This window comes from Leopardus geoffroyi, chromosome B1 (assembly GCF_018350155.1).
Source record: "Leopardus geoffroyi isolate Oge1 chromosome B1, O.geoffroyi_Oge1_pat1.0, whole genome shotgun sequence".
NCBI classification, from domain to species: domain Eukaryota; kingdom Metazoa; phylum Chordata; class Mammalia; order Carnivora; family Felidae; genus Leopardus; species Leopardus geoffroyi.
In genome coordinates this window covers 86,293,092-86,318,943 of record NC_059327.1, presented here as the reverse complement: position 1 = coordinate 86,318,943, position 25,852 = coordinate 86,293,092, and the positions used below count along the sequence as shown (strand labels likewise).

General features: G+C 47.3%; 1 protein-coding gene across 2 annotated transcripts in view; it reads right to left on the bottom strand.

Annotated features, from left to right (window-relative positions):
* MAML3 (mastermind like transcriptional coactivator 3) overlaps positions 1–25,852 on the bottom strand; it is a 416,215-nt gene continuing 390,363 nt past the window's right edge. The window contains exons 3-5 of one of the 2 annotated variants that reach the window (XM_045467188.1): positions 12,555–12,800; positions 8,369–8,453; positions 1–3,595 (exon numbers count right to left, since the gene is read on the bottom strand). In XM_045467188.1, the coding sequence (XP_045323144.1) occupies positions 2,598–3,595; positions 8,369–8,453; positions 12,555–12,800 (1,329 nt within the window). In that variant the 3' untranslated portion in view covers positions 1–2,597. The remainder of the gene's footprint in view (positions 3,596–8,368; positions 8,454–12,554; positions 12,801–25,852) is intronic. The other variant, XM_045467197.1, reaches the window with a different exon arrangement.

Below are 25,852 nucleotides of genomic sequence, written 5' to 3'. Positions count from 1 at the left end.
TTGATTCAGATAATGATCTTTTATTTGTTTTCTTTTCTTTAAAAGTGGTATGTCAACATCACTTCATTTCTACATTTCCGAGTTCTGTACATAATTCTTAAAAGGAAATAAGCAATGCTCAATGTACAAAGTAAAAACAGAAAACTAGAAAAATCTGAATAAAATGGAGCAAGTTGCCATAGGTCATACAGTACAAATTAGTCATTAGATGTCATCTGAAGTGCGATACCACTGCTGTGATGATGAGTTAAAGAATGAAATAAAAATACTCTATTTTAAACAAACAGTATATATATATTTATATGTATATTTTTTTACAGATAGTAGACCCAGTGATATCTGCAGTATTGTAAAAACTTATTTACAAATAACTTTTTTAGACATTACATATACATCAGCACCGTAGTAAAAACAAAAACAAAAACAAAAACAAAACGACCTTATTAAAATCTACCTCTCTATTTAGTTGGTCCCAGTACTAAGCATTTGGAGGAAGCTTTTACAAGGTAATGGAGCCCCCTTCTCTCCATCAGCCACCCCCAGTTTCTCATCATTGCTTATATATTTGTTTCCTGTACCTTTCAGAAAAAGGTAATTATGCTTTCTGTCTTCTTGTTTGTTTACTTTGTGTATTTTTTTTGTTTTTTGGTTTTTTTTGGTTTTTATCTGTTTCCACTCAAGAGTTTCCCTGGTGGTGGCCCCTCCCCCAGGCAAGGGGCTTACGGTCGCCTGCCACCACCTCTTCCCAGGGTACAGCCTCTGCCTGGGCTCTCGCCCACCCGGCCTCCCCTGCTCTCCATCCTGCCCCTTGCTCAGGAGATCCACTACCTTGGGACTTGGCGAGCAAGCCAAGGGCAGTGTTTGCTTGCCTGCCTGTCTCCATCCTCTGGCCCCAGCTTCCCATTCGAGCCCCCTTCTCGGGATCCCTCTGAGTACAGCCAGCCCAGCCTCCCACAGCCTTGGCACACGTGTGGCGCAGCGGGGTGCACGTGAGCGTACAGAGGGAGCCACCCTTTCGGACACAGAGCAGGTGGGTGGTGGGAGAAAAGCACACGCCATTCTTACTCCGGATAATAATTATGCCACATGGCCTCCAAAAACGGGACAGTGGGAACAGCAGCAAGGATTAAAAAGACAAGCCTTACAGGAAGTGGTAGAGGTTGTCATCCCTTCCGACAGACTTCGCTTAGGGCAGATTGGAGTGATTTACAAAGAGAACGACTGTACAGGACTTTCTGAGCGGATTACTTTGCCCATACGGGAGGAATTGTATTTTCCTTCTTTTCATCATCAAAATGTGTAAGGTGGGGCAATTGATTTTTCAGTTCCTTGTCTCTCAGTGTTTTAGATTTGTCTTTCCAGTGAGTAGGGATTAAGGGCAAGGCCAATTTCAGAGCCACACCCCCGGGGTTTTTCCAAAGGGAGCCAGAGTCAGCGACCATCGGGGCCATTCCTCCCAGGGTGTCCCAGAAGTGTCAGGTGTGGCTCCTATAAACTCACGTCGAACATCGGAGGGGCCTGCTCAGTTCCGGGCAGAGAATATTCACTCGACTACATGTTAGAGCAAAAAAACTCCAGTGTTGCCTTTGCATTTCAGGCACGGTCTACGTTCTTGTGTTTATTCTGATTCTGCCCAGGCCCCCTAAAGACAAAAGCTTCATTTCTTCTGGAATAGTCTGTAAGGAAAAGCAGGGGCAGGATGGGGTGGAGGCAAGAAGGAACAGGGTGGGGAGGGGTGTGGGGAAAGATGACACAGCATCCAGTCGGGGTCTCTCCACCCCGTGGCCACCGGAAATAGATGTGAACTGCCTGGACGTTATCAGTATCGCACTGAGGCCCCAGGAGGCTCCAGCCCAACTGCCCCGGGGGACCGCCACCACGGTCACCAGCAGAGGGCTGCCTCCCCCAGGACTGCCGGACAGACCCTTCTCTAGGCTCACGTGGCTTTCCTTCAGAGGCAGCTAGCAGCAACGCCTCTAAAATTCCTGAGGGTCATCACGGGCAGCAGACAGGCTTGTAAGATCCTTTGTAGTCTCCCTGTGACATCTCACTGTTCTTCGTGTCCACCCTCCAAACACAGTAGCACGTCTTGACGCCTGACAGCTCTTTCCAGCCAGAGTTCAGCGCACTTCTGACCTGCGCTCTTGGCCTGTGCCACCACCCAGCAGCCTCCGTGGGATTCTTCCCGGCCCCGGGCTCTGCGGTCTCCGGAGCTGGGCCAGGAGGGGCTGACGGACATCCCACACCGGGCAGCAGAGTGACGGGCTGGAGCAGCTCTCCCTGGGCCGGGCGGGCACAGGGAGTGCGGGGCCGAGGGGCTTCAGATCTGTCTTCCCCACCTGCCTCCAGTGTGTCTCCCTCTCTCGCAGCAGGGACCTGCGTGGCGTGTTGTCTTGAGTGCTGTGTGAAAATCAGGTGAAACGAGGCCCAGTGGGGGCTGCGATTGGCACCTGGATCTTTCGCTGTGGGCCAGCTGCAGTTTTGCTCAGTTTCCGTGGGTCAAAAAAACGAAAAACAGGGATGGCTCAACATCCTGTTTCTTTCTCACGTTTTAAGCTTTCAGCACTAGAGTTGTGGCTCTTGGGGCCTCCTCTTGACTAGGGGTTCCCAAACAACTCATCGAGCTCCTGCATCCACTCATCCCCCGGCCCCCCTTTGATGATGGAGTCCACAAGGTCTGCACTGTCCGAGAGGCCGGGGAAGGAAGCCCCGGCGGCTTCGCCGCTGTAATTGTACGCCATGTCCTGAGGGGGGTTCCGCTCGTAGGCCTGGCTCTGGCCGCTTGGGGCGAAGCTGCCACTGGGCATCTGCTGCTGTGCCGGGGGCTGGCTGAACGCTGGCATGCCGGGGACACCCTGGCTTAGGCCGGACATGACCATCGGCCTGGCCTGGCCGCCGCCTTGCTGCCCCGGGAGCGGTGGCATCATCTGCCGACCCATGGCAGCTGGGTTGAGGGTTCTCACCGCGCCGGTGTTAGCATCCACAACCTGGCCCAGTCCCTGTGGGAAGTGTTGCTTGGTCAACCTCGGCTGGCCAGCCTGAAGTGGGTAGCTCGCACCGTTGTTGAATGATCCCAGTTCTCCACTAGTCCTCCCAGGCATCCCCTGTAAGCTCCTCTGTTGCCAGCTTTGCGTTCCCTGCTGGACCGTGCCCATGATGCCCTGCAGCCTCGGTGGGCCCTGGGGCCTCGGCAGAGCCTGGCTCACGGGCCCTTTCATCTGCTGGTGCTGTTGGCTGATGGCCGAGTTCACCAGCATGCTCTGTCCAAAGCCACTCACCATGCCAACCCCTTGCCCGGAGGCGGGCTGCCTTGGCCCCTGGGCTTGGTTGTGTGCGATGCTCATGCCACTTTGGTTTGGGTGCTGCAACATTTGGGTCATTCCTGGGCTCATACTGTACATTCCGGGTTGGCTGGTAGGTGTGTTACTATAAGGGGCCAGTCCCATCTCCGACTGGGCTGCTGCCGTGGCCATTGTCCCTGGGTTCTGGGAGGGTCCCATTCCCATCATGCCCGCATTCTGTGCCATCAACCGTGATGTTCGAATGCTCTGGAGGGCTGCTTGGCTTCTCACGGCTGCTATATCCTGGGGAGAACCTGCAGGCGGAAAAAAATGGACCCATTCACTCATCTCAATATGCACGTTACTGTAACACGTTGCTGGAGTTTTCTTTAGGAATGACCAAATTCTTTTATATGAAAAGATCCACAAAAGTGATTATTTTTCTGACTGTAACATATGCTGATTACAAAAAATTTGTAGGACGCTGAAAAGTACAAAAGTACTTAAGTACCCACCATCAGAGATAACCACCACTAACTGTTTTATAGACACATGAAAATAGGGATCCTACTGGATATTGGACACGTGCTTTTGTAGTTGTCTTGATAACTCCGTGATTATTATTTTCACTTGCAGAAGCAAGATGTTTCTCACTCTTCTGGATAGGATGCCACCCTCAACCAATCAGATACCATTTTTCTTGGAGGTGAGCGGGAATTCACCTCCTGGGCTAAATTAAGAAGAAATGGCCGATCACTTTGTGTTTTCTCTTTGTGATGTGGAACACGGTTCAGTAGAGAATACTATCAATAAAGACCATTAGACTAATTTCCCTTAAGACTTGAGTAGGATTTGAGAGGTTAAAGGCCACTGCTCCTGCTAAGCAGCTATTTCGACAGATGGGACACTTTTTGGATCCACTCTCTAGATTTCCACACGCTCCAGATTGTCTGAATCATAACATGTCAGTGCACAATGGCCAGCTTCCTGAGCTAGAAAAAGAAATCATCCTGCTACTTGCTCTTTGGCAATGAACTTTATGCATTTCTCCAGCAAAGTCCACTCACTCCTTCAAATCGGCAGTGACTACTTCTCTCAGCAGATTGCTAACACGGTTTTTAATGATGCTGTTTAAAAGTTGGCCAGAGTCTGAATGCCAAGTCCCTCAACTCTAATTAGGCATTTGAGTGAGTCCTTCTTTACATGTTCCTAAGAAATTTCCAAATCAGCCAAGAGAATAGAAATGTCACCCTGAGAACCCCAGTCAATGCTGTAAAGGGCTAGGAGGTGCACAAAAATGAGTTTTTCCTATGTTCCAGCTAATGACTGAGTCTCTAAGACCAAGAAAAATAGTTTTTTTTTTCCTGGACATTTAAAAAAGATGCAGCCTGGGGGCCAATCAATATTATAAGCAAATGTGATACTACCTGCAACTGGGATGAGATGGGATGAAAAGCCAGACGAGAACAGTCTAACCTTGTTAAGCTTGGCACCTTGGCAGATAAGTGTGTTTCTGTCTTCCTGATGGGGTTATTGATTTCTGGGCAGCAACTATGTCTCCATATTTTCTTTCTTTCTTAAAGAAAGAAAATTATGGGAATTTTGATTATGACTTAAGTTTTTGTGGCCTGAGATCAATATCATGCTGCATTGAGAAATGAAATGGTTACTGTGGGGAAACCCGAAAGGGCTGGAGAGATCCCTAGAAATGTTTCGGTTTTCTGTTTTAAGCTTCATTATATCGAAGTGATTTAAAAAAAAAAATCAAAAGTTCCTGTTAAACACTGGATGGTGGTATATATTGTCTGTAATCTTGTTATGAAGTTTTGTGACCTTAACGACTAAATTTGTATCGACTGCATGGCCAATCTGATCAACTGTGGTGAAATGGGTTATTGAGTTGTTTGTAAAAAAAAAAAAATTTAAGGAGAAAATATTGCTGACTCGGACTCTGATTGGCTAGACCCAAATTGCATAAACAGACTGATGAGCTGCTGGAAAGAGACAAAAAGACTTCCATTTTTTTTTTTTTTTTTTTTTGGACATTTTTGTTGTATGTTTATAATGGATATGTTGAGGGACTGGATATGGTCTGGGCTACTTTTGTGAATGACAAATAGGTTCCTTTCTTTAGAGGACAGAAATGCTGCAATGCCTTTTAAGAGGTATTAAAGCATTAATCCGAGCCAACCTTTATCTTTAGTACAAAGTGACTGTGCTATCTAGGTGTAACTCTAATGAAAAAAAAAAACCAGCAATCAGCTCTGTATTTTCATCCTAGGTACAAAGAAACAAACCCTTTTTCTTAATCTAGTTTTATGCTTTCAGTAATTTTATTTATTGATTTATTTAGAAAGCTTATTTATTTATTTTGAGAGAGAGAGAAAGAGAGAGCACAGGGGAGGGGCAGAGAGAGAGAAGGACAGAATCCCAAGCAGGCTCTGCACCGCCAGTGAGGAGCTTGATGCGGGGCTCGAACTCACAAACTGTGAGATCGTGACCTGAGCCGAGATCAAGAGTCGGAAGCTTAACTGACTGAGCCACCCAGGTGCCTGACCTTCAATAATTTTAAATATATATAGAAAAAAATGCAAATGTGTCCAAATAATTACCTTGTCTTTATCTGATTACTATATCGGTTAAATAACAGACTAATTTTCTTCTTCTTCTTCTTTTATTTTTGTCTAAAACTGATATTATTGTGGGACACTGTACTCAAGGTAATTTTCTTATCCACTGGTTAATATCACCATGTGAAAATCTTCCATATTCAAATAGAGATCACATGCAATTTTTTCTTAAAAGGGTCTGTTTTCTCTTTTTACTCACAGGAAGCCTATATTTGTGAAAAATAAGCATTTCTCCATAGGCATGCAACATTGCCCAGAGGCACCATACTCAATAAGAGAAAGATAGTCATTAAACCTTTGAAATGTGTAGTGGGGGAGTATGCGTACGTTCCCAAGTAAGTGATTCCTAACGAAACTCTCCAAGGACAGTATTTCTTATCTATACCAATTTGCTATTTTCCTAGATACACACTATTATGATATCTAGGGTGTTAGTAAAATAAAATAGAGAAGAGAGTGAAAAAAGAAAAAAAGTGCCTCATTTAGCTCAGGGACCGCACCATGGCCCTGGGTGTTCAACTTAAGTACAGCTAAATTTCCAGGTTGATTACCTGTGGGGTGGAGTTTTAGAAAAGTTCAAAGAGTAGAACTTTTAACCTGGACCCAAGGCATACAGAATAACTCATAATACAGAGGAAGCATTAAATGTTGGTGGGTCCCTTTATTCCAAAAGATAATAAATGAATTACGAACCTAGAAAATGCAAGGGCCACTATGCTGGGTTTATAAGATTTTGTATTTTTAATTAGTTCTTGATATAAATCACCAGTTCGTAAAGTGTGGCCCTTGGGCCAGCAGCAGCAGCAGCAGCAAGGACTTCTGGAAGCTTGTTAGAAGTGCAAATTCTCTGGCCTGACTTCAGACCTCTGGAATCAGAGACTCTGGGGGTGGGGCCAGGCCATGTGTGCTTTTACAGGCTCCGCTGGTGATTCTGATGCAGCTAACGTTTGAGAACTACTTGTAGAAACCTAGGAGGGCTCTGTGTCTGCAGCAAAAATTATGTGTGTAACGGTGACCATTTCCACACCCCCTCTACCCATGACCAAGTGAGAAACAGAATTCTTCAAAGAATATCGGCACTGATTTAACACACATAACACCTGTGCACAGCTTCATTCCTTTTGTCCTCCCCTGGGTCAAGTCCAAAGGGGTCTGATACATGAGTTCCAGGGGTGGAAGGGAGTGGTAGCTACTCAGGCCACTGCCTTTCCACAGGCAATCTTCACTGAGATCTGGCCGTGAACACCAGTGGCTTTCAGACTCTTTAAACCACTACTCGCAGCGTGTGATCCAGTATATACACATACTGGTCTACAGCAGAAACAAAAGTTTCCCTTATTATGATACACTTTCATCATTTTTTCTATTATATTCCTTTTAAGAAAATGTTGGTTGGGACCCATTATCCTTACAACCTATTTGTGTGTTGCAACCCAAAGATTGAACAATGCTACCCGAGATCATGAATTTTTCACCCCCTGTGAATTTTTCACAGTCTGCGAGAAGGGTAGCACTTGCGACATGCCACACAAAGTCTGTATTCGTTTACATATATGCATATTTATATGCAAGGGGCCCCATAGCTTCTGGCAGACCGGCGACCGGTAACACTTGAGAAATTAGGACCCAGGATCTAGGTCCCATGAAAAGGGCAGAGGATGGGAATTAGGGTTTCTGCTACTAGACGACCCCTCTAGCTCCCTGAAAATTCCTGTGATGAGACTGGGATGGTTGTCAGGCTGATCCTCTACCCCATACAAGACCCTCAGGGGTGCTCTCTATTGGAGATGGAAGGGATCGATATTTGAGTGGACTTTATACTTCATAAAGGAATGATAACACTGAGCACACAATATGCCCCTTGCTACTGGGTCATGAGTCATCAGGGTTTCTGCAAAGGGCAGCAGGATCAAGACAGTCCAGTCAAACTCAAGGCGCTTTGGTCTTCTAGATTCAGCAGAGATCGGTGGTTGCTGGAAGCCAGATTCTTCCCAAGTGGATGTCTGAAGTGGGGGCCGTGGCCAGCGGACATGCTGGGATTAGCGAGAGGGATGTGGCACAGGACTGTTCCTCCCATGCTCCCTGAGATGACGATCCAAAGACAAGGCTGATGGTGGACTAGCCAGGCACCAGTAGGTCCCCGTTGGCTGTTAAACTATTGAAATACTTGTGTATCGTTGGCAAAGAACAGTTACCCCAGCCCTGCCCCCCACAGCCACTCTGACCCCTGCCGGGGCCAACCAGGGCCTCTCTGTGACGCAGCCACCAAAAGGTTAATGCCTGCCACAGCAGAGGGCTCCAAAAATGCATTCTGACTGACTGGCACCCTCAGTTTTAACATATTTTTAATATTACCTGAACCCAAACAAAGCACAGAAGGCAATGTCACTGGCTACACGCTCGCTCACACTTCACGGCTGGAAGGTATAAAACGGAAGAGGTGTGCACTGGCCTCACCTTGAAACTGATTGACCTGCTGCACTGGGTATGGATTCCGTTGCTGTTGGAGGTGCTGGCGGGGTAAATGTGATTGCTGCAGCTGCTAGAACGACAGGACAAGGACAGGGAGGTGACATGGGGAGAGACGATTAAATATTGTGGCGGTTTTGAGGAAGGCAGTTTTTTCAAAAACTAAACTTTGTGTTGAGGAATCAGGTGCATCCAGGCAAGTGTGCAAAGCATGGCTCTGATGGATTTTCACAAAATGAACACATCCCGTAGCAACATAAGCAGCATCTAGATCAAGAAACTGAGCACCGCTAGCATTCCCCTCATGCCCCTTTCCAGTCACGACCCACCGCAGGCACCCACTTCATCTGACCAGGGAGCCACCTAACAGGGCAGACTAGTGACATCTGCTTTTGTGCTTCGTATAAGTGGATTCATACAACGTATTGGTGTCTGGCTTCTTGCATTCATCATTATATTTATGAGGTTCATCCGTGTTGATGCGTGTAGCTGTGGCCTGTTCACTGTCACTGTTGAGTAGTATTCCTTCTGATGAATGAATACACCATGGCTTACTTATCTACCTATTCTACTCATGATGGGCATTTAGAGTGGTTCCTGTTTTGGGCTGTCACAAATACTGCTGCTATGCACATCCTTGCACATACCTTTTGGTGACTATCTGGCATATCTGATGTGTAGACTTGCTGGCTCACAAGGAGTGCGTATCGAGGGAGCCAGTCTTGGCTTTGACTTTCCAACATCAGCTTGCATGTCTTCCTTAGCACTGTGGGACCCAGCTCAAGGGACGAGCGACTGATTTTTAATGACCTAAATAGCTGCTTCCGGTATAGGAAGATGGGATTCTCAGGGGCTATAAAAAAGGCTAATCTTATTCCCACCAGGCCACACTGCCTGTAAAATACATCTCCGCAAGTAAAATATACAGCGTTTAGTGCCTTAAGGAAACCGCGTGGGACTCCACATGTACCAGGAGCCAGAGGCTTGTGATTTTTGTCTTTCTTCTTCCACTCGCGGGGATTTTGCGCTGCCGGAGCTGTTACCAATCTACTGGAAAGGCTATTATGATCATTACCATGCTGTATGTGAAAAGGGAAAGAAAATAAGGGTGAGGTGGAAAGAGCAGAGAAAGGGGTTTTAGTTCCCAGTCTGCCTTCAAGTAGCTGCGTGACCTTCGGCATGTCATTTAACCTCCTTCTGCAGCTGCTGAATATTCATTGAGCACCTTTCATCCGCAAGGGCTTATAAAGAACGTAGACCAAGGGCCCTGCTCTTTAAAGTGTTCATTATAAAAATAACACACATTGGTCACTTCTTAACACATGTGTTTATTTCTATTTTTTCTTCTTTGTTTTTGTTTCCGGGCAGCTCTATAATTTTCTTTCTCTTTCTTTCTTTCTTTCTTTCTTTTTTTTTTTTTCTTTTCTTTTCTTTTTCTCCACAAGGCCAGCCAGCACTCTGGCAACCAAAGAAAAGAAAAGCCTCTGCCCTGTTCACCTCATCCTGGGGTGCTTACCATAGTGTTTTGCACAAAGTGTTGAAATTAATTAATTGTATAGATAAAGTACAGACAAGAAACCATGCTAATCTTTTAGGCAGCAATATAAGGGCATTATTGAGTAAGCTTCTCCTCAGCCAAACTTAGCATATTATGTAAGAACTTAAGTGTCCACACTGACTGGGCAGAAGCCCTGGGGTGCCCTGTGGTCGGCTGGGGCTGGGGGCCTCCTGTTCCAGTCCCGGGGCTGTGCCTCTCTGGCTCTGCGATCTCTGATACTTCACATGAGCTCCCTGGCCTCCAGTTTCTTCATAGGTAAAATAAAAAAGCCTCCGTGATCACCAATATTTCTTTCCAGTCTAAAATTCTGGATGTGGTTGAACCTTTGTGAATAGATGTGAAGTGCCGTGCTCCAAGTAAGGCATTACGTGTCAACTCACACCTGCCTTCAGCCGGTTCTGTCCCGATTTCTAAAGCCACCGGAGTCATTGTAAAGTTCCCAAAGACAGGCAAGATCCCAAATCCTTCTGTTCTCCCTCCCAAGTCCTTTCAGGAAATCCCAGGACCTCCAATACGCTGCTTTCAAAACTGCTATTACTAGGCACTTTCACCGCTGCTGCAGAGACCGAGAACATCAGCTCAGCATTGATACGGCAACATTCGTTCTCAAAACACAAAGGCTGACAACCCACCCCCCAACAGCCTTTGTAGACCCCCCAACAGCCTGCACGGACAAGCTCCGTCTCTGGGCACGGGCAGGCTTGCTGCACTGAGTTGTTTCCGAGCAGGCCCTCAGTTTCGCTTCTGGGCTAGTCCCACTGATGGCTGGCAGTCGTGGCCCCAGCTCTGACATCACAGTCCGTGACACCAGGGTCACATGACAGGTCACCACATACGCGTGTACAGTTGCCGAAGAATTTTCCACACATTACTCTATGTTGTCCTTAAAACGGTTATCAGAGGAAGGCCGGGAAATTATTAAACCTAACCTGGCAGATGAAGAGAGTGGGGGAAGAGGTTTTTCCAGAATCAGACCACAAGCAAAAGGTGGGACACATCTGGAGGCTGAGTAAAATTCTTTCCTTGGTCCCTCTTCATTTCTTGGTGCCCACAACCTGCTAAGGAATGATACCATTTCCCCATCTTTTCCAAAGGGCCCTGGATCTCTCTGTGTGTCGGCTCCTTGTCTGGGCACCCTCCTGGGGCAGCTCTCCCTCCACTCTTGTGCTTCCCTCCTTGTCCCCTGGGGTTTGGCTGCCCTCGCTGAGTGGGGACAGCCCTGGCTAGCACAACTGCGTTTGCCTGGTTACCCAGGCTCCTATTTGCGCCTTGGTCACAGCACACACATCAGAGGCCATCGCTCACAGTATCAGGCACACCTGAAGTTTCCCGGGATTGGCCAAGGAGAGGATTTACAAAGCCCAGCTTCCCCTCGGCGGCTTCATTTATCACTGCCTGAGAGATATTAGCACGGTTCCTTGTCACACACCTTATGCAGGGTGAGAGGGAGAGAGGTTTGTTTGTACAAGAGGTGCCAGGCGGCTGACTGACCTTGGTAAAAAGGGAGATAATTACACAGCTGCTCAGGAACAAAAGCAGAGAAGGGAACATAAGCGAACTGTGTTCAACAGTACAATTTTTCTATTTGGGAGATGGCTGGTGTTACTCTGAACTGCTCTTAGTGGGGACCTCAACATGCTTGTGTCCCACGTGGTATCTTGTAAATATGGGGTGGAGGAGGCTTGATAAGTTTCCAGAATTCTGATTATATTAGGAACCTTCTAGGAGGGAAACTGTAGGGCAGAGCTTTGTTGGGCTTTAAGCCTTGGAAGACAACCTCACGCCTACCTCCTATAAGAGAGAGAGAGAGATGCCCTGTGCAGACTCCCACAGGAGCCACGTAGGGATCTCTTGTGGAAGGCCTCACGCCTTTCCTGGGATAATAATCCTGGATCAGGCATGGGCATCTTGAAAAACAAAACACATTGAAACCTACAGAAGCAGCTCTCAGGGAAGGCTTTCTTTCGGAGCTGGAGGAATTCTATGGCGAGGGTGGACAAAGATGCCTACGGTAAGATTTATTCGTGTTAGGCCTTCCTTTAACTCAAAGATTTCTTGAGCTGTTTTAAAGCTGTTGGGAATTTTCTTAAGTTTGCACCCTTTCTGTGACCCCGGGTTCAGGTTTCCAGGTAGTTCTGTAGGCCCTATTATTCTGCTATTGTTCCTGTCCCATTGTTCATGACCAATTCTGCAGAATTCTCCTCAATCCCTCCTCCTGACATTTTCCTTCAAGAAACAAAGTTCTCTGAGTTATTTTCTTTTTTTCTTCATGCTGGAAATATTAGCCTCTATGAAGAATGTGAGGCAGCCTCCCTACCCCCATACTGATTGCGCAGACCCTTGTGCCAGAAACCAGAAGAAAAGAAGGCAGGCTTGAATCGAAGAAATGTCTCTGGCAAACAGGCCTTCAAACTGGTGGCAGAAGCCTGTCTTTTAAGAACAAACTAATTCATTCTAAGAAAAAGCCGAACTAATGGAAAGGTCCAAATTCTGCAGATTCTTCGGCGATCTGGGGAATGCTAGACTGTGAATCTCTTGACAAAGGACACGAACTGGAACTCTCTCGCAGACACAGGGCACCGAATAAATGCCTGCTGAATGAATGAATCATGTTACCTGCTCGGCTAGAATCTGCTGCTGCTGCTGCTGCTGCCTTTGCTCCCGCAGGAACTGTTGCTTCTGCTGCTCCATCAACTGGGCCCGCTGATCAATGAGCATCTGTTTCATGAGGGCTGCCTGGGGCTGGCCGCCTAGGAAGCCAGGGCCCGCGGGACTGGCTCCAGAGACCATGCCGCCCGAGCCTGGGGGCACGGAGGACTGCATGGGGCCTGTGGTCCGGGGAAGTCCAACTGGGTGCTGTTCCTGGGAGGAGAAGAAGAGAAGAGAATGCAGAGATTTCATACTTGAAAGGAAGCATGGGGGCAGGGGCCCCAGCTTGCGGGCCTGCGGGGTCCTGAGTGGCACGCATTCTATTCCCATAAAACCCACCCAGTGGTCCTCAAATCTGGCCTTACCACCGTGGAACTGGAGAGATACAAGGGAACGGTAATGGAGCACGGCTCTGGGAAATCTGACAGCAAGGCCAGTCTGTTTTGGATGAGACTGATGACGGGACAAAGGCTGGATGTTCAGCTAACATTCTGCGTTCCTCCAAAGGAAAGGGAAGAAGACTTCAGGCTGGGATCACCTTAAGTCTGGAAGAGACAGCGTGCCCCTACCTCTTAATCTTTACTGTCTACTTGGCCTAAATGGACTTCTTCTTAGCTAGTAGGAGAGACATTTACAGAAGAATTCTGGAATTTATCAATCAGTAGATTTACTAATTAATGGAATTCCAATTAATTGTGACATTTGAAAGCTTTGCTGTATGTAAAAACAAAATTCCTGCTAGCGGGGGTCGTTGATGGTGAGAGCTGGGAATGCGTTGCACTGAACAAAGATACGTAATCTCCTGACATCTTTAATATACTTTTTTAAAGTTTACTTATTTTGAGAGAGATATAGAGCACGTGAGCAGGGGAGGGGCAGAGAGAGAGGGAGGGAGAGAGAGAGAGAGAGAGAGAATCCCAAACAGGCACTGATGTGGGGCTCAAACCCACGAACCGTGAGATCATGACCTGAACCAAAGTCAAAAGCCAGTCGTTCAACCGACTGAACCACCCGGGCGCCCCCGACATCTTTAAAAATAGGGCTGAGCCTCCTGTGTCTGGGACAATTTATAATGTGTGGGTTGATTTGGGTCTTCTGATTCTACAGTTGTCTCAGTCAAATGATGGCAACTTTTAAGGACTGGTTCTTAAGGAGTAGGGAGTAAAGTGGTAGAGACCTACTCACAGAGTCAAGTGACTACTTGGAGAATGTGCTCACAGGGAAAGCCTGTAACAGCCAGTGTTCACCGGGGAAAATATGGTATGTGACCATAAAATTCAGCTTCTAGATAGTTCCTTTCTTATTCATCTACCAAGAAAGTGCTGTCTGAATATTCTGCCTTTTAGTTCATTCACATTTCAAGTAATTCATCTGAACACAGAGGATCGGATGTCTGAGATGAACACAGATTAAATGGGCACACATGTAAGGACGTATCCATAGTGTGAGGTACCATCATGTCACCAAAATAATACAAAAGGAATATGAGTAAGTCTAAAGTTATTTAAATATTTTTGTATCCAAGCAAACTGGATTTTAATATTTTTTCCTACTTCTGCCCTGCTACCTCTTTGGTATGGATACAGTCCATCATGCTGGCACTGTCCTCTCAAAACATGAGTTTGATCCCTGGCTCTCCTAGAGACACAGTCCTGGATCTTATTCCCCACAGCCTGGGTTTGTGTACCTTCCCTCTGCTCTGTGATGCTCAGCCGTTGGTGCTTTTCTTCCCAGCCTAAACTGGGTCTTCAGCTACTCTTCTTTCCTCCCTCCACCCACACAAACACAACAAAACAAGCAAAGCAGACAAAAACCTACTTCTCTTGCCCTGGAAACTTGAGGCCGAGAAGTCCTGGATAGTTAGTGCAGTAGCCCAGGTCACACTTAGCAAATGGAAGAATTGGAAACAGCAGAACTGGAACCCTGATCTTGAGTTGAAATTTAGTATTCCTTCTGCTAGCACGGGCCTTTACGAGACTGTGGGGCTGTGGTGCTAAGTATACACCTGAGAATTGCTTGTAGACTAAATACATAGCGTGTCTTCCACAAGTGTCCTGGGTTCTACTTTTCAAACGGAAGTGTTATTGCAAAACCCTTTTTGTCTTTGCGTATTTCCTCTACAGACGATTATCAGGTAGAGAGCCGTGAAATATCTATGTTAAAAAGAACTTAGACTCCCAAAGGCCAGGAGCCTTTATGCTACCAAAAAGTTTACTTTAGGCCCAAGCCCCACAGGCATCACAATGTTTCAGAGTCTCCCCTTTTCCCTCAATAATTGCTGCCTGTTTCCAAGCCCTTCTTTCCAATGGGATAAAGCTGCTTCTTGCCACCTTTAGGAACAAATGGCTGATTGACTTAACACTTTAACAAACAAATTCACACTGAAGTATAAACAGTTAACCAATCAAAAAAAAATACAGGTACACTGTTTTTTTTTTTTTTTTTCTGTGTATTTCAGTATATTTGACACTTTCCAGTTTTTTCTTAAAAATTTTTAAGTTTATTTGAAAGGAGGGGAGAGAGAGAGCGCGCGAGCATGCGTGGGGGAGGGGCAGAGAGAGAGAGAGGGAGAGAATATCCCAAGCAGGCTCTGCACTGCCAGTGCAGGCCCCACTCGGGGCTCAATCTCACAAAGGACAAGACCATGACCTGAGCCAAAATCAAGAGTCGGTTGTTTGAGTGACTGAGCCACTCAGGCACCCTAATATTTTCCAGTTTTGATAAGGAGGAGAGGAGAAAGAAAATGAGACCCAAGGGAAGATAAAGTTTGCTTCATCTAGTTTTATGAGGGCTGGTCTGGGCTGGCCCAGGCTGGCCCTGTTTATCTTTGGGCACTTTGAGATATTCTGGTCCTGTGTGACCAGCCCTGCCTAGCTGGGGCGCATGCCCAGAAGTGGTAAGTAGTAACCATTGCTTTCCCAGCCTTTTCTCCACCCTGGAAAGAAAGGGAGAGGCAAATGAAGTGATGATGTTGCTATATCCAACCACTTTTGGCCCTTGTCTTCCTGGGGCAAAAAGAAATACTTCAGAAGCACAGTGTGGGGAGGGGGTGGGGGATGGGACTTTCCCAAAGAGATAGTTAGGTTATTACTTCCCAGGATTATGTATTTCTCCAAATGACCCCCTCCCAAAGGTTTTGCCTTCGGGTTTCTTGCTGAAGATCTGAAGACCTAGGGGGCAGGAGGGCTATGTGCATTTTTAAGGGCTTGCCTTCCATATGAAACAGCCCTGAATCCAGGTTGATACACCTTGAGTACTTTCCCAACAAGCTCTCCTGCATTCAGCAGCAGGTGAGTGACACCACAGGCCCCACCTCAAGCGTGTCTTCCAAAGTGCAAAGCCCTCCAAGTGACTTGCCTTACAAATGGAGCTGGCTGGCCATTAACTGTTTCATATTACATGGCAGCTTTTAACCTCCAGTCTAAGAGAGCTTAATGAGCAATCGCTTGTCGAATTTCAGAATTTCAAGCCACCGCTCTTGTTTCTAAGGAGGACACACACTGTGTGTGCAATTAGAGAAAACCAGGCTGAGCTTTCGTCAGAGAAATGTAATGCCTTGAAGCCAAATGATGCAGTATTTTTAGTTTTAATTACTGGCTCGTTCTCCACCCCACCCCCTGCCCAGCGACCTCCCTTGCCTTCTACCAAGAATCTTAACTCACTAGCTTCCCCTAAGAAATCCAACTGGCTTCATAGATCTTCATTACTCCCCAAACCTTCCCACTCTTCAGTAAAATAAAGGGAGGGGGGAAAAATCAAAACGAGTGAACCCATTTTACATAGCTCCTTCCTCGGGGAAAAGATCTTAGCAATTTTCTAAGGGCTGGAGAGAGGTAGGAGGTGTAAAAAAACACCCTACCTCCTCCAAAGAGGCAGTTTTCTACTTCAAAAAACAGCTGCGGTAAAAATATCTCCCAAGAGCAGCCAGCTGTTTATTTATAAATCTGTGCGTAGCCAGCTTTATTTCTCTTAAGTGTTTTCAAGAACAAGCGTAGTGTTTGGGTGAGAGGGGCCGGGATTTCTGGCGGCGACCCAGGAGCGCCGGCTCCGGGGAGGGGGCTCACAAAAAGCTGCAGGTGAGGCCCCGGGGAGCTGGGACCTGGGGGAGAACTGGCTGGAGGACGCCCGGGGCTTCAGCCTTTTCCCGGAGGTGGAGGAACAAGTAGCAGCTGCTGTTCTCCCCCTGCCCCAGCAGATGGTGGTGTCAGCCCGGCGCTCCGGATTGCAGCGCCAGCTCCGCCCGCGCCCCCCCCCCCCCCCCCCCCCCCCGCAGATGGCTTAATCATGACTCCTGTTCCTCCCCCCCCCGCCCCGCGCGTCTGGGCGGACGCTGCGAACGTGGAGCCAGGCAGTCAAGTGTTACTGCGTACAGCAGGTAGCCTGGCAACTGAGAGCATAATACCGAGCAGATGGTGTTCGCACGGCGTGATGGACATCACACACGACAGCCTGAGACAATCCAGGAATTCCCTGGTGACTCGAGGCCCTCTTTACACAAAATGAGTTCTCTCTCCATTGCCGTGTATCTCTGGGGTTATCTCCCCCCCCGCCCCCCTCCCCGATTGACACCGAACTGGTTTCTTATTACCGACTTTCCTTCCAGCCCGAGGGGAGGGAGATTTCAGGTCGGGGTGGGGGGAGGCCGGGGAAGGAAACGGAAGGGCTGGGAGCTGGAGGAGATGGGGGGTGGGGGTGGCGGTGGCACCCGGAGAGGGGAGGGCGAGTGGCTTGCACCAGCCCCCGGGGCTGACCGTCCGAGAGGAGCAGAGTTCCCCGCAACCCGGCTGCACAAAGCCGGCGCGGGAGGGCGGCGCTGAGGGCGGCCTCGGCTCAGTCTGCAATCACATGGCCCACGAACAGCCTAAATGAAATTTAGGATTTTACTTAAAAAGTCCCCTGGGGCGTAATTTAGCCTCTTGACTCGAGCCTATATGCTTACAAGTCCTTAGGGGGCTCTAAGAAGTCAGGAGTGGGGCGGCAGGCCCGAAGATGCCTCTCAGCGCCGGCGTCTCTAACAAAGAAACCGCCGAGGCGGTCCCGGGCGCGGGCGAGTTGCCCCGCGGCCGCCGAGGTCCTCAGCCCGAGCGCGCTGCCTTTGAGCCCGAGAGCCGGGCGCGCTCAGGGGGCGGATTTCCCAGGCCCCTGGCACACAGTGCGTGCCTGGGGCCAGGAAGTAAATGCATGCGGAAGGCAAGCGACGAGAGTGGAGGGCTGTTCACGTAGGAAAAAGTAAAAATGATAAAATGGATGTCCCAGAAGAGATATCTGTGCTTTTCACACACATTGAACTGGATCAAATATTAGGAAAAAAAAAAAAAAAAAAAAATCTCCAGCCCAAACGGAATATTGCCTAGATTCTATACATCAAGAGGCTCGTGTGTCTAACCAATCACCAGTATCCAGAGGCTTTCTCCCTGCAAAGATAACTATTCAAGTTTTAAGTTTCAGAAGAAGGAAGCGTTTGCAAAGGAGGAAAGCTAACGTTTCACGCAGAACATCACACTTGCTGGGAAAGAGTTCAGCAGTTTTATGTCAGAGAGCAGCACAGGATGAATCCGAAGCCCACTGCAGCCTGGATGGAGGCATCTGGCTGTGACTCCGGGAGGCTCAGGGTGGTGAACCGGCATTCTGAGGCCCTGGGAAGCCATGTGACCTCTCAGTTTCAGTCCCCACCTCCTCAAATGAAAATCATACTGATAAGACTCCTCCCTTGACAATAGAAACTTTGGAGAGGAAAGAGTTATAGAAAGAAAATGGTTAAGCAGATGCTCAAATCTCTCTCACTTCCAGTTTGGGCAGTTCAGAAACAATTAGGGGCTAAATTAAGTGAGAGGTTCTGAAAGTGTGGTTCCAGCATCAGTAGCATGAGCATCTCCTGGGAGCTTGTAAGAAATGCAAATTCTCGAGGCGCCTGGGTGGCGCAGTCGGTTAAGCGTCCGACTTCAGCCAGGTCACGATCTCGCGGTCCGTGAGTTCGAGCCCCGCGTCGGGCTCTGGGCTGATGGCTCAGAGCCTGGAGCCTGTTTCCGATTCTGTGTCTCCCTCTCTCTCTGCCCCTCCCCCGTTCATGCTCTGTCTCTCTCTGTCCCAAAAATAAATAAACGTTGAAAAAAAAAAAAAAAAAGAAATGCAAATTCTCAGGCTCCACCCCAGGCCTACTGAATTGGAGCCCCTGGGAGCAGTTTCACATGCCCTCCAGGTAACTAAGATGCCCTACTGTTTGAGAATCACTGGGGCAAATACTAGTTCTGGTTTGTGGGCACTGACTGCAACCTGGGGCATCTGAGCTCTCTGTCCCTGATTTAGATGGCAAACCCTGCACTTTAAAAAGCAAGTCAGAGTGCTGAGTTGCTTAGGTTTTTATTGCAAGTTCTTCAGCATTTGGAACAAAACTCTTAAATTTTCAGAGGGCTGCTCAGGCAATGCAACCCCAAGAATTCTGAAAGGAGCCCATGGCCATGATTCTTCCAGGAAGGTCGGGACTCCTGCAACTTCGCTGTGCAGGCTGAACAGCAGCCAAGATTAAGGAAGGGGTGAGGCCACTGAACTCCCTTGCTCAGGCAGGAAGCACAAACATCGCTAGACTTCCCATCTCTTGGTCTGATGTATGGTAGAACTTTGGAAAGCTATGATTTGAGGAGGGTTCTCTCTGTTGGAAAAGATTCTTCAAACTTGGGAGAAAACCAGAAGCAACAATGGAAGAAGACAAGTTGCACTTATGGGGCACCTACTGGATGCTTTCACTTGCATAATTGAACACATTTTGTTGATTAAGAAAACCTGAGTCTCTGAGTGGTTAAGGAACTTGTCTGATGACCCACAGCTGGTGATGGTGTCTTTGGGATTCTCACTCACCCACTGACTGAAACGTGCATCTGGTCTAAATTGAGCAGACCACCCAAGAGGGCTGTGGACTAAAGAGAAGTGGGAAGGGGGTGGAAGGGAGAGAGGAAAGGGCATAGAATAAAAAGGTAGAGACTCTACAGGGATCAAAGGATGAAGCTGAAAGAGCACGAAAATATGCATCATTTTTTTTTTTTACATGTTGCCTGATACCCCAAATTAGGATGCTTCTATGGTATCAACTTTGACATTTAAAGAAAGGGCATAAGATTAGACCATTCAACCATAAGTAGAAGGAAGGAACAAAATAAAAGAAAACCTTAGAATTTTCTTTGAAGTTGATCAGGTGTCAGGGCAGAAACTTGGTTTCAGGATGGTGGCTTCATTTACAGACATTCTTTGTCCTCGTCCAGAACAGTTTTTCACTGTGGGTCTGGAGCTTACAATAAATTCACAGCAGAGCCCCAACAGGCCCCACCCCATATAAAACCCTCTGTTTCTGCAGATTATTGATGAAGGTTGGATAAAAAGATTTGTTTTATGATCTGTGGTGGTTGTGTCCCCATGACGATTGAGTTTTAAGGCACTTGACCAATTTAGGAAGCTTATCGCTGAAACAGCAGAAACTTGAGACCCAGTGGTAAGCCTGCTAAATGGGTTCAGCAAAGTTCTTCTTTCCGCCGGGAAGAAGGAGCAGCTTACATTGGAGGAACCCACCAGGCCTGGATAGAAACATATTTCCATCACAGGCCCAGTGGCTGGCACACCCAACCATCTACAAATAGCTTGCTATTATTATTACTGTTACTGTTGTAACCTCTTGATCATGCAGCTCTACAAAGTTAAGGTGAGGGGAAAAGCTGTGTTTTTGGTTCTAGTTTAGCTTTTAAGGCAACGAGGAGGACTAAGACTTTAAACTTGGTTTTCCCTCCAGATTGTCAACAGAATGGAGATGCTACCCAGGCATTTAAATATATATATTTTTAATGTTTATTTATTTTTGAGAGAGAAAGAGCAAGCATGTGAGCAGGGGAGGGGTGGAGAGAGAGGGAGAGAATCCCAAGTAGGCTCTGCGCTGTCAGCACAATGCCCGATGAGGGGCTCTAACCCACGAACCGAGAGATCATGACCCGAGCTGAAATCAAAAGTCGAATGCTTAACCGACTGAGCCACCCAGGCACCTCCAGACATTTAACTGTTTAAAAAATACATTTGTGTCCCCACATCGCCTCCCAATCACAGGGAATATTTGAAACACTGAAAAAATGTATAAAGAACAAAAAAAGCTTTATTCATTTTGAATACTCAGAGGCAACGACGTTAATATTTTGATGTGTGTTTTTTAAAAAATACTTTCGCCAGCTTTTTCCTCTGTATACAACAATACACTTTCCATGGTCATGTTAATGTTATATACATGATTGTACCACTGTTTCTAAGTAACACAGGGCAGTAGAAAGCTCCAACCTTCCAAGTGCTTGCAAGTGACAGTTTTCCGGTAGAATGACACCCTTATGGCAGTATTTCTACCAGGCCTGTAGGTTCTCTAGGAGTCTTCCAGCATCCAACACACAGCTAGGTCCACAGCTGCAACAGAGTAAATGTTTGCTGAACTGAACTAAGTGGCTATGATGAATTCTAGCCTAAACCAGTAACACGTATGACTGGAGAGGAGAAAAAACAAAAACAAAGATGGCCCCACACGGACGGCTTCTCTGAGCTTCAGGAATGGAGCACCCACTGAAGAGGAAAGAAAGGGTTAAAGTTGGCAGTTCAATGCAAGGCTAGTTGCATCAACCACAGGAAGGGTAGGCTTTCAAGGACTTACTTGGGGGTAAAAACAACAAAAATACCATTTGTCCTTATCAGTGCTTTGAACATAGTCACCATAGGTCCCTTCAGTGGAAACACAACTTTGAGAGTTATGCTTTTCCTCTGCCTTTGATGTAAATTATAGAGTCCTTTTGATCCCTTTGTTGTGATTAATTCTGCCACCAAAGCAAGCCTAAATTGGTTAAAAGTTCATTAGGGTGCAACAATAGGAGCTTGATTAAATAAATTACGGTACATCCATACCATGAATACTAGGCAGCCAATAACAATCATGCCTTCTTAGACTATCTAATCACACAGAGAAAAGCTTACAATATACAGTTAAGGGGAGGAAAAACAGTTTCTAAAACAGAAAAATCATGTTAGACAAGGATTATAAATTATTTTTATACCTTTTCAAATCTTTAAAAAAATTTTTTTAATGTTTACTTTTGAGAGAGAGAGAGAGACAGAGACAGAGTGTGAGTGGAGGAGGGGCAGACAGAGAAGGAGACACAGAATCCAATGAAGGCTCCAGGCTCTGAGCTGTCAGCATAGAGCCCGGTGCGGGGCTCGAACCCACGAGCCATGAGATCATGACCCGAGCTGAAGTCGGACACTCAACTCACTGAGCCACCCAGACACCCCTATACCCTTTTAAATATTCTATGATGAAAATGTTGCTTTGAATGTTATTTTTAAAAACATGCTCGGGGCGCCTGGGTGGCGCAGTCGGTTAAGCGTCCGACTTCAGCCAGGTCACGATCTCGCGGTCCGTGAGTTCGGGCCCCGCGTCAGGCTCTGGGCTGATGGCTCAGAGCCTGGAGCCCGTTTCCGATTCTGTGTCTCCCTCTCTCTCTGCCCCTCCCCCGTTCATACTCTGTCTCTCTCTGTCTCAAAAATAAATAAACGTTAAAAAAAAAAAAGACTATGAATAATAGGAAAAGAAATAGGAAGAGCAGAGAACGAGGGAGACACAGAATCCGAAATAGGCTCCAGGCTCTGAGCTGTCAGCACAGAGCCCGACGCGGGGCTCAAACTCACAAACCACGAGATCATGACCTGACCGGAAGTTGGACGCTTAACTGACTGAGCCACCCAGGCGCTCCTGAAATTCCATTTCTAAGGACTCATCTCATGGAAGTGGTCATAGCTTTTTTTTTTTTTTTAATGTTTTTATTTATTTTTGGGACAGAGAGAGACAGAGTGTGAGCAGGGGAGGGGCAGGGAGAGAGGGAGACACAGAATCCAAAGCAGGCTCGGGGCTCTGAGCTGTCAGCACAGAGCCCGACACGGGGCTCGAACTCACGGACTGTGAGATCATGACCTGAGCTGAAGTCGGACGCTTAACCGACTGAGCCACCCAGGCGCCCCATGCTTTATACAAAGATTTTATCTGGAATAGCTTGAAGGATTTAGAGTAGCAAAAATTAAAAAAACAGCCTAAATGGTCAACATTTAGAGGATTCATGAAACTATAATACAAGCTCCCCCTGTCCCCAAATCCTCATTAAGCAGATTTGGTCTTAACAGACATGGACGGGATGCGGTGAGTTCGAGAGGGGCCTAGCTGGGTCTGGGACCTGGACTATTTCCACCTGAGCCCATCTTATGCTGTGGTGTGTGCCACAGACATCTTTAAGTGGCCATTCCCTTTTAAGACCGGGACACGGCATGAACATGAACAAACTGGGTTTGGCTACACGCTCAGCAACAGGGCCAGCTTTTCACTGCTGATGGGGACTGACCATCTTCGGAGAATTCTTGGGGAGTCACCGGGACAAGCCTCTCTATGCTGTAGCACCCTGCTCTCTGTGGTTGTTCTCTGGAGCGGGGCCAGAACCAGCCCAATCTTTAACTTGAGAGACAAGGGAAAACCCACCGCTGTTTGCCTTCACAGGTTGTCTTCTCCGCAAGGGTGTAAGCAGACCCCAGCGCCAGGGGCAGTGAGCAACCCGCGCCCCCCCCCCCCGACCCCCCAACAGAGATGGGCACAGCATTCTGCCTGCATCCAAGTGGCCTGAAGGACACAGGGGCTGCAAGTGGTTTGACAGCTGCTCCAGGAACTAGGTTTTTTTGCCCAATGTTTGCGGCCTTTCTTCCCTTGATTTAAAAATAGAGAGGGGGGAGGAAGGAGTCTCAGCTGTCTTCAGCGGCGCTGCTGGGAAGAGTTTTTCTCGGGAGCTACTGTTCCCCTAAACCGTACCTTTCTCTTTTATTGCCTCCCCCACTTTCTGATGAAGTCATCACAGCGAAGATTGCATAACCGATGCAGAGGCCTATCTTGTGTTATACTGGGAGACAGGCCAATGTTTCCATTTATAGACAAGAGCACTACCACGCTGCCAAATGGAGCTCTCTGCTGCAACCACTACAAGACAGGAAGAGGGAAGGAAAGCTCCGGGCTCGAGGGCGTGCTGTGAACAGAGGCGGGCACTTCCTCCCTTCTCTGGGCAGCCTTGGGAGGGTGGCTTGAGGGACACCAGCTCCGACTGCCTGGGAAGAGCCACTTCTACAAAGCTGCCTGCTCTCGGGCCCTTTTCTCTCCGGGGAGGGTCTGGTCAGCCTGTTTTGCAGGTTTTCGGGCTGCTGAACCTGTGTGTGGGCAAACCAGGTGTGAGCGCACCGGGGCTCTGAGAAGAGGGCTGGCCTGGCCATACTCCTGAGAGCAGAAGCCAGGCCAGGGGTTGTGCGGTTGGAGGAGGCCGGGAGTTTGGGGAGGGTACGAGAAAGTAGGGAAAAAAGGAGTAACATTTAGAAATCTGGGGGTGGTACATTACATCTTTAGAGATTTTGGCTGAGAGCCAGGTTCTCAGAGGAAGCGAGTCTAGAAGAGGGGCTCCTCCTACAGGGTCAGGGAGGGCCTACCGGCAGGCAGGGATGGGGGCCATTGGACCGGGCACCTTACATCCTCAATAATTCTTGAGTTTAGGTTGTTAGATGTGTTCTGCACACAAGGTTTTACTTAGGGTCACGGACAAAGCCTGACAGAATTGAAAGATACCTTCTATTTTATGGTTTTCAGTTGTACCCTGTTACCAGATCACACTGCTCTAAGTCCATCATGAATTAATGTTTATTATAAGTCCCGCATTTATCTTGTGCATGGTATTATAATCCCACACTCTTTTAAAAATAAAAACATTACTTCTTTAAAAAAACCCTATTGGCATTTCTTCCTTTTGTACATATATTTGGTGACTCCAAGAAATGGAAGTGGCCAGGGTCTTTTGTGAGCCTTGAGAAGAGTTGGGGACAAATTGGGATAAAAACAGCCTTAGCAGAAACACGGGCTCCAGAGAGTCTCCTCGATTGCACCTGCACTGCAGTAAACACAGCTCTTGACTCCTACCTCACACGTGTAATATCCTGGATAACGGAGTCTGGAAACAATTAGAAATCATCCTCTACAGATCTCAAAAGTTTCACTTCTTTTATCAGAACTGCACTCAGGTAGCATGATTCAACAGTGCCTGGCATACCGTAAGTGCTCATAAACGTTTGCTCTCATTAGCACCAATATGAATAATAATGAGGAAGTCAGAAACTTGAGGTAGGGTCATGATTTTCAGCTCATAGTTTGTTCTTTCTTAACAGTCAGGTCAGCTTCTCAGCCTTATGAAGGAAAATATCCTTTTGCTTAGGATAAAAACTAAGTGGATAGCTAAGTATGGGATCAGGCCCTCGGATGATGGTGAAGTTTATGTGAAACTCTCATTTTAGTGAGGGATAAGTCCACTCATGTTGACAACAGCATACAGACCTTCTAAGATGGGAGTTATGTGCCCATTATCTTTTGCAACTTATCCCCTCTGAGAGCATCAGTATTTCTCCTTAACCGTCTGGGAGGGATCACACTTTCCTATTTCTACCAGAAGCTAAGGCCAAGTCTGACCTCCTTATCGTAATATTACGTCTGGTGCTCACTCCCTCCTCACTTTACCCAAAGTTTCTTGTGCGGATTCTTCCTCTAGCTAGCTGACTGGATCCTCCCCTTCTCGATGCTTCCCAGATCTGGGTGAGCTCCTTTACAATACGCATCAGATCCCTGCACACACTTCCCCCCCTAAAAGCAACGCCTCCTCCAAGAGCTTGCCCAACTGCCACTTCTCTCCAGGTTGACTGCTCACAGGAGGTCAACATCAGAACCGGAGGGTCGGGTGATTAATGCTGGAGCAGGAAAGGGAGAGCCAACCTGCAGTTCAGGGTATTTATCAACCTGAGAAAGCTTTCCCAGCATGAAGGATCATATTTCTGGTCTTCCTTACCTTTTGGCCCGTTCCCTTAATATGCATATTTAGTTTCTTTGACCTTGATCCAACTGATTAATTTCTCCTTTGTATTTCTTCTCCTCTTTATCCTCCCCTATCGTAAGAATAGACAATTTCTCAATCGGCCATGATGAAATCTCTCCCAAGTCAACCAGACCTTTTCTGGAAGCTGGAAACCAGCTCAGGGATGATGGGCCTCTAAATGGAACTGTATGTCTGTCTCAGTTTCCCATTATGTGACGTACAGAAAAAGCCAGTGAGAGTGAGATTCCCTTCTTTATTTACCTTAGCTTCTCGGGGCTTAATTTTTATTGAAGATTACTTTCTATATAAGGCCCA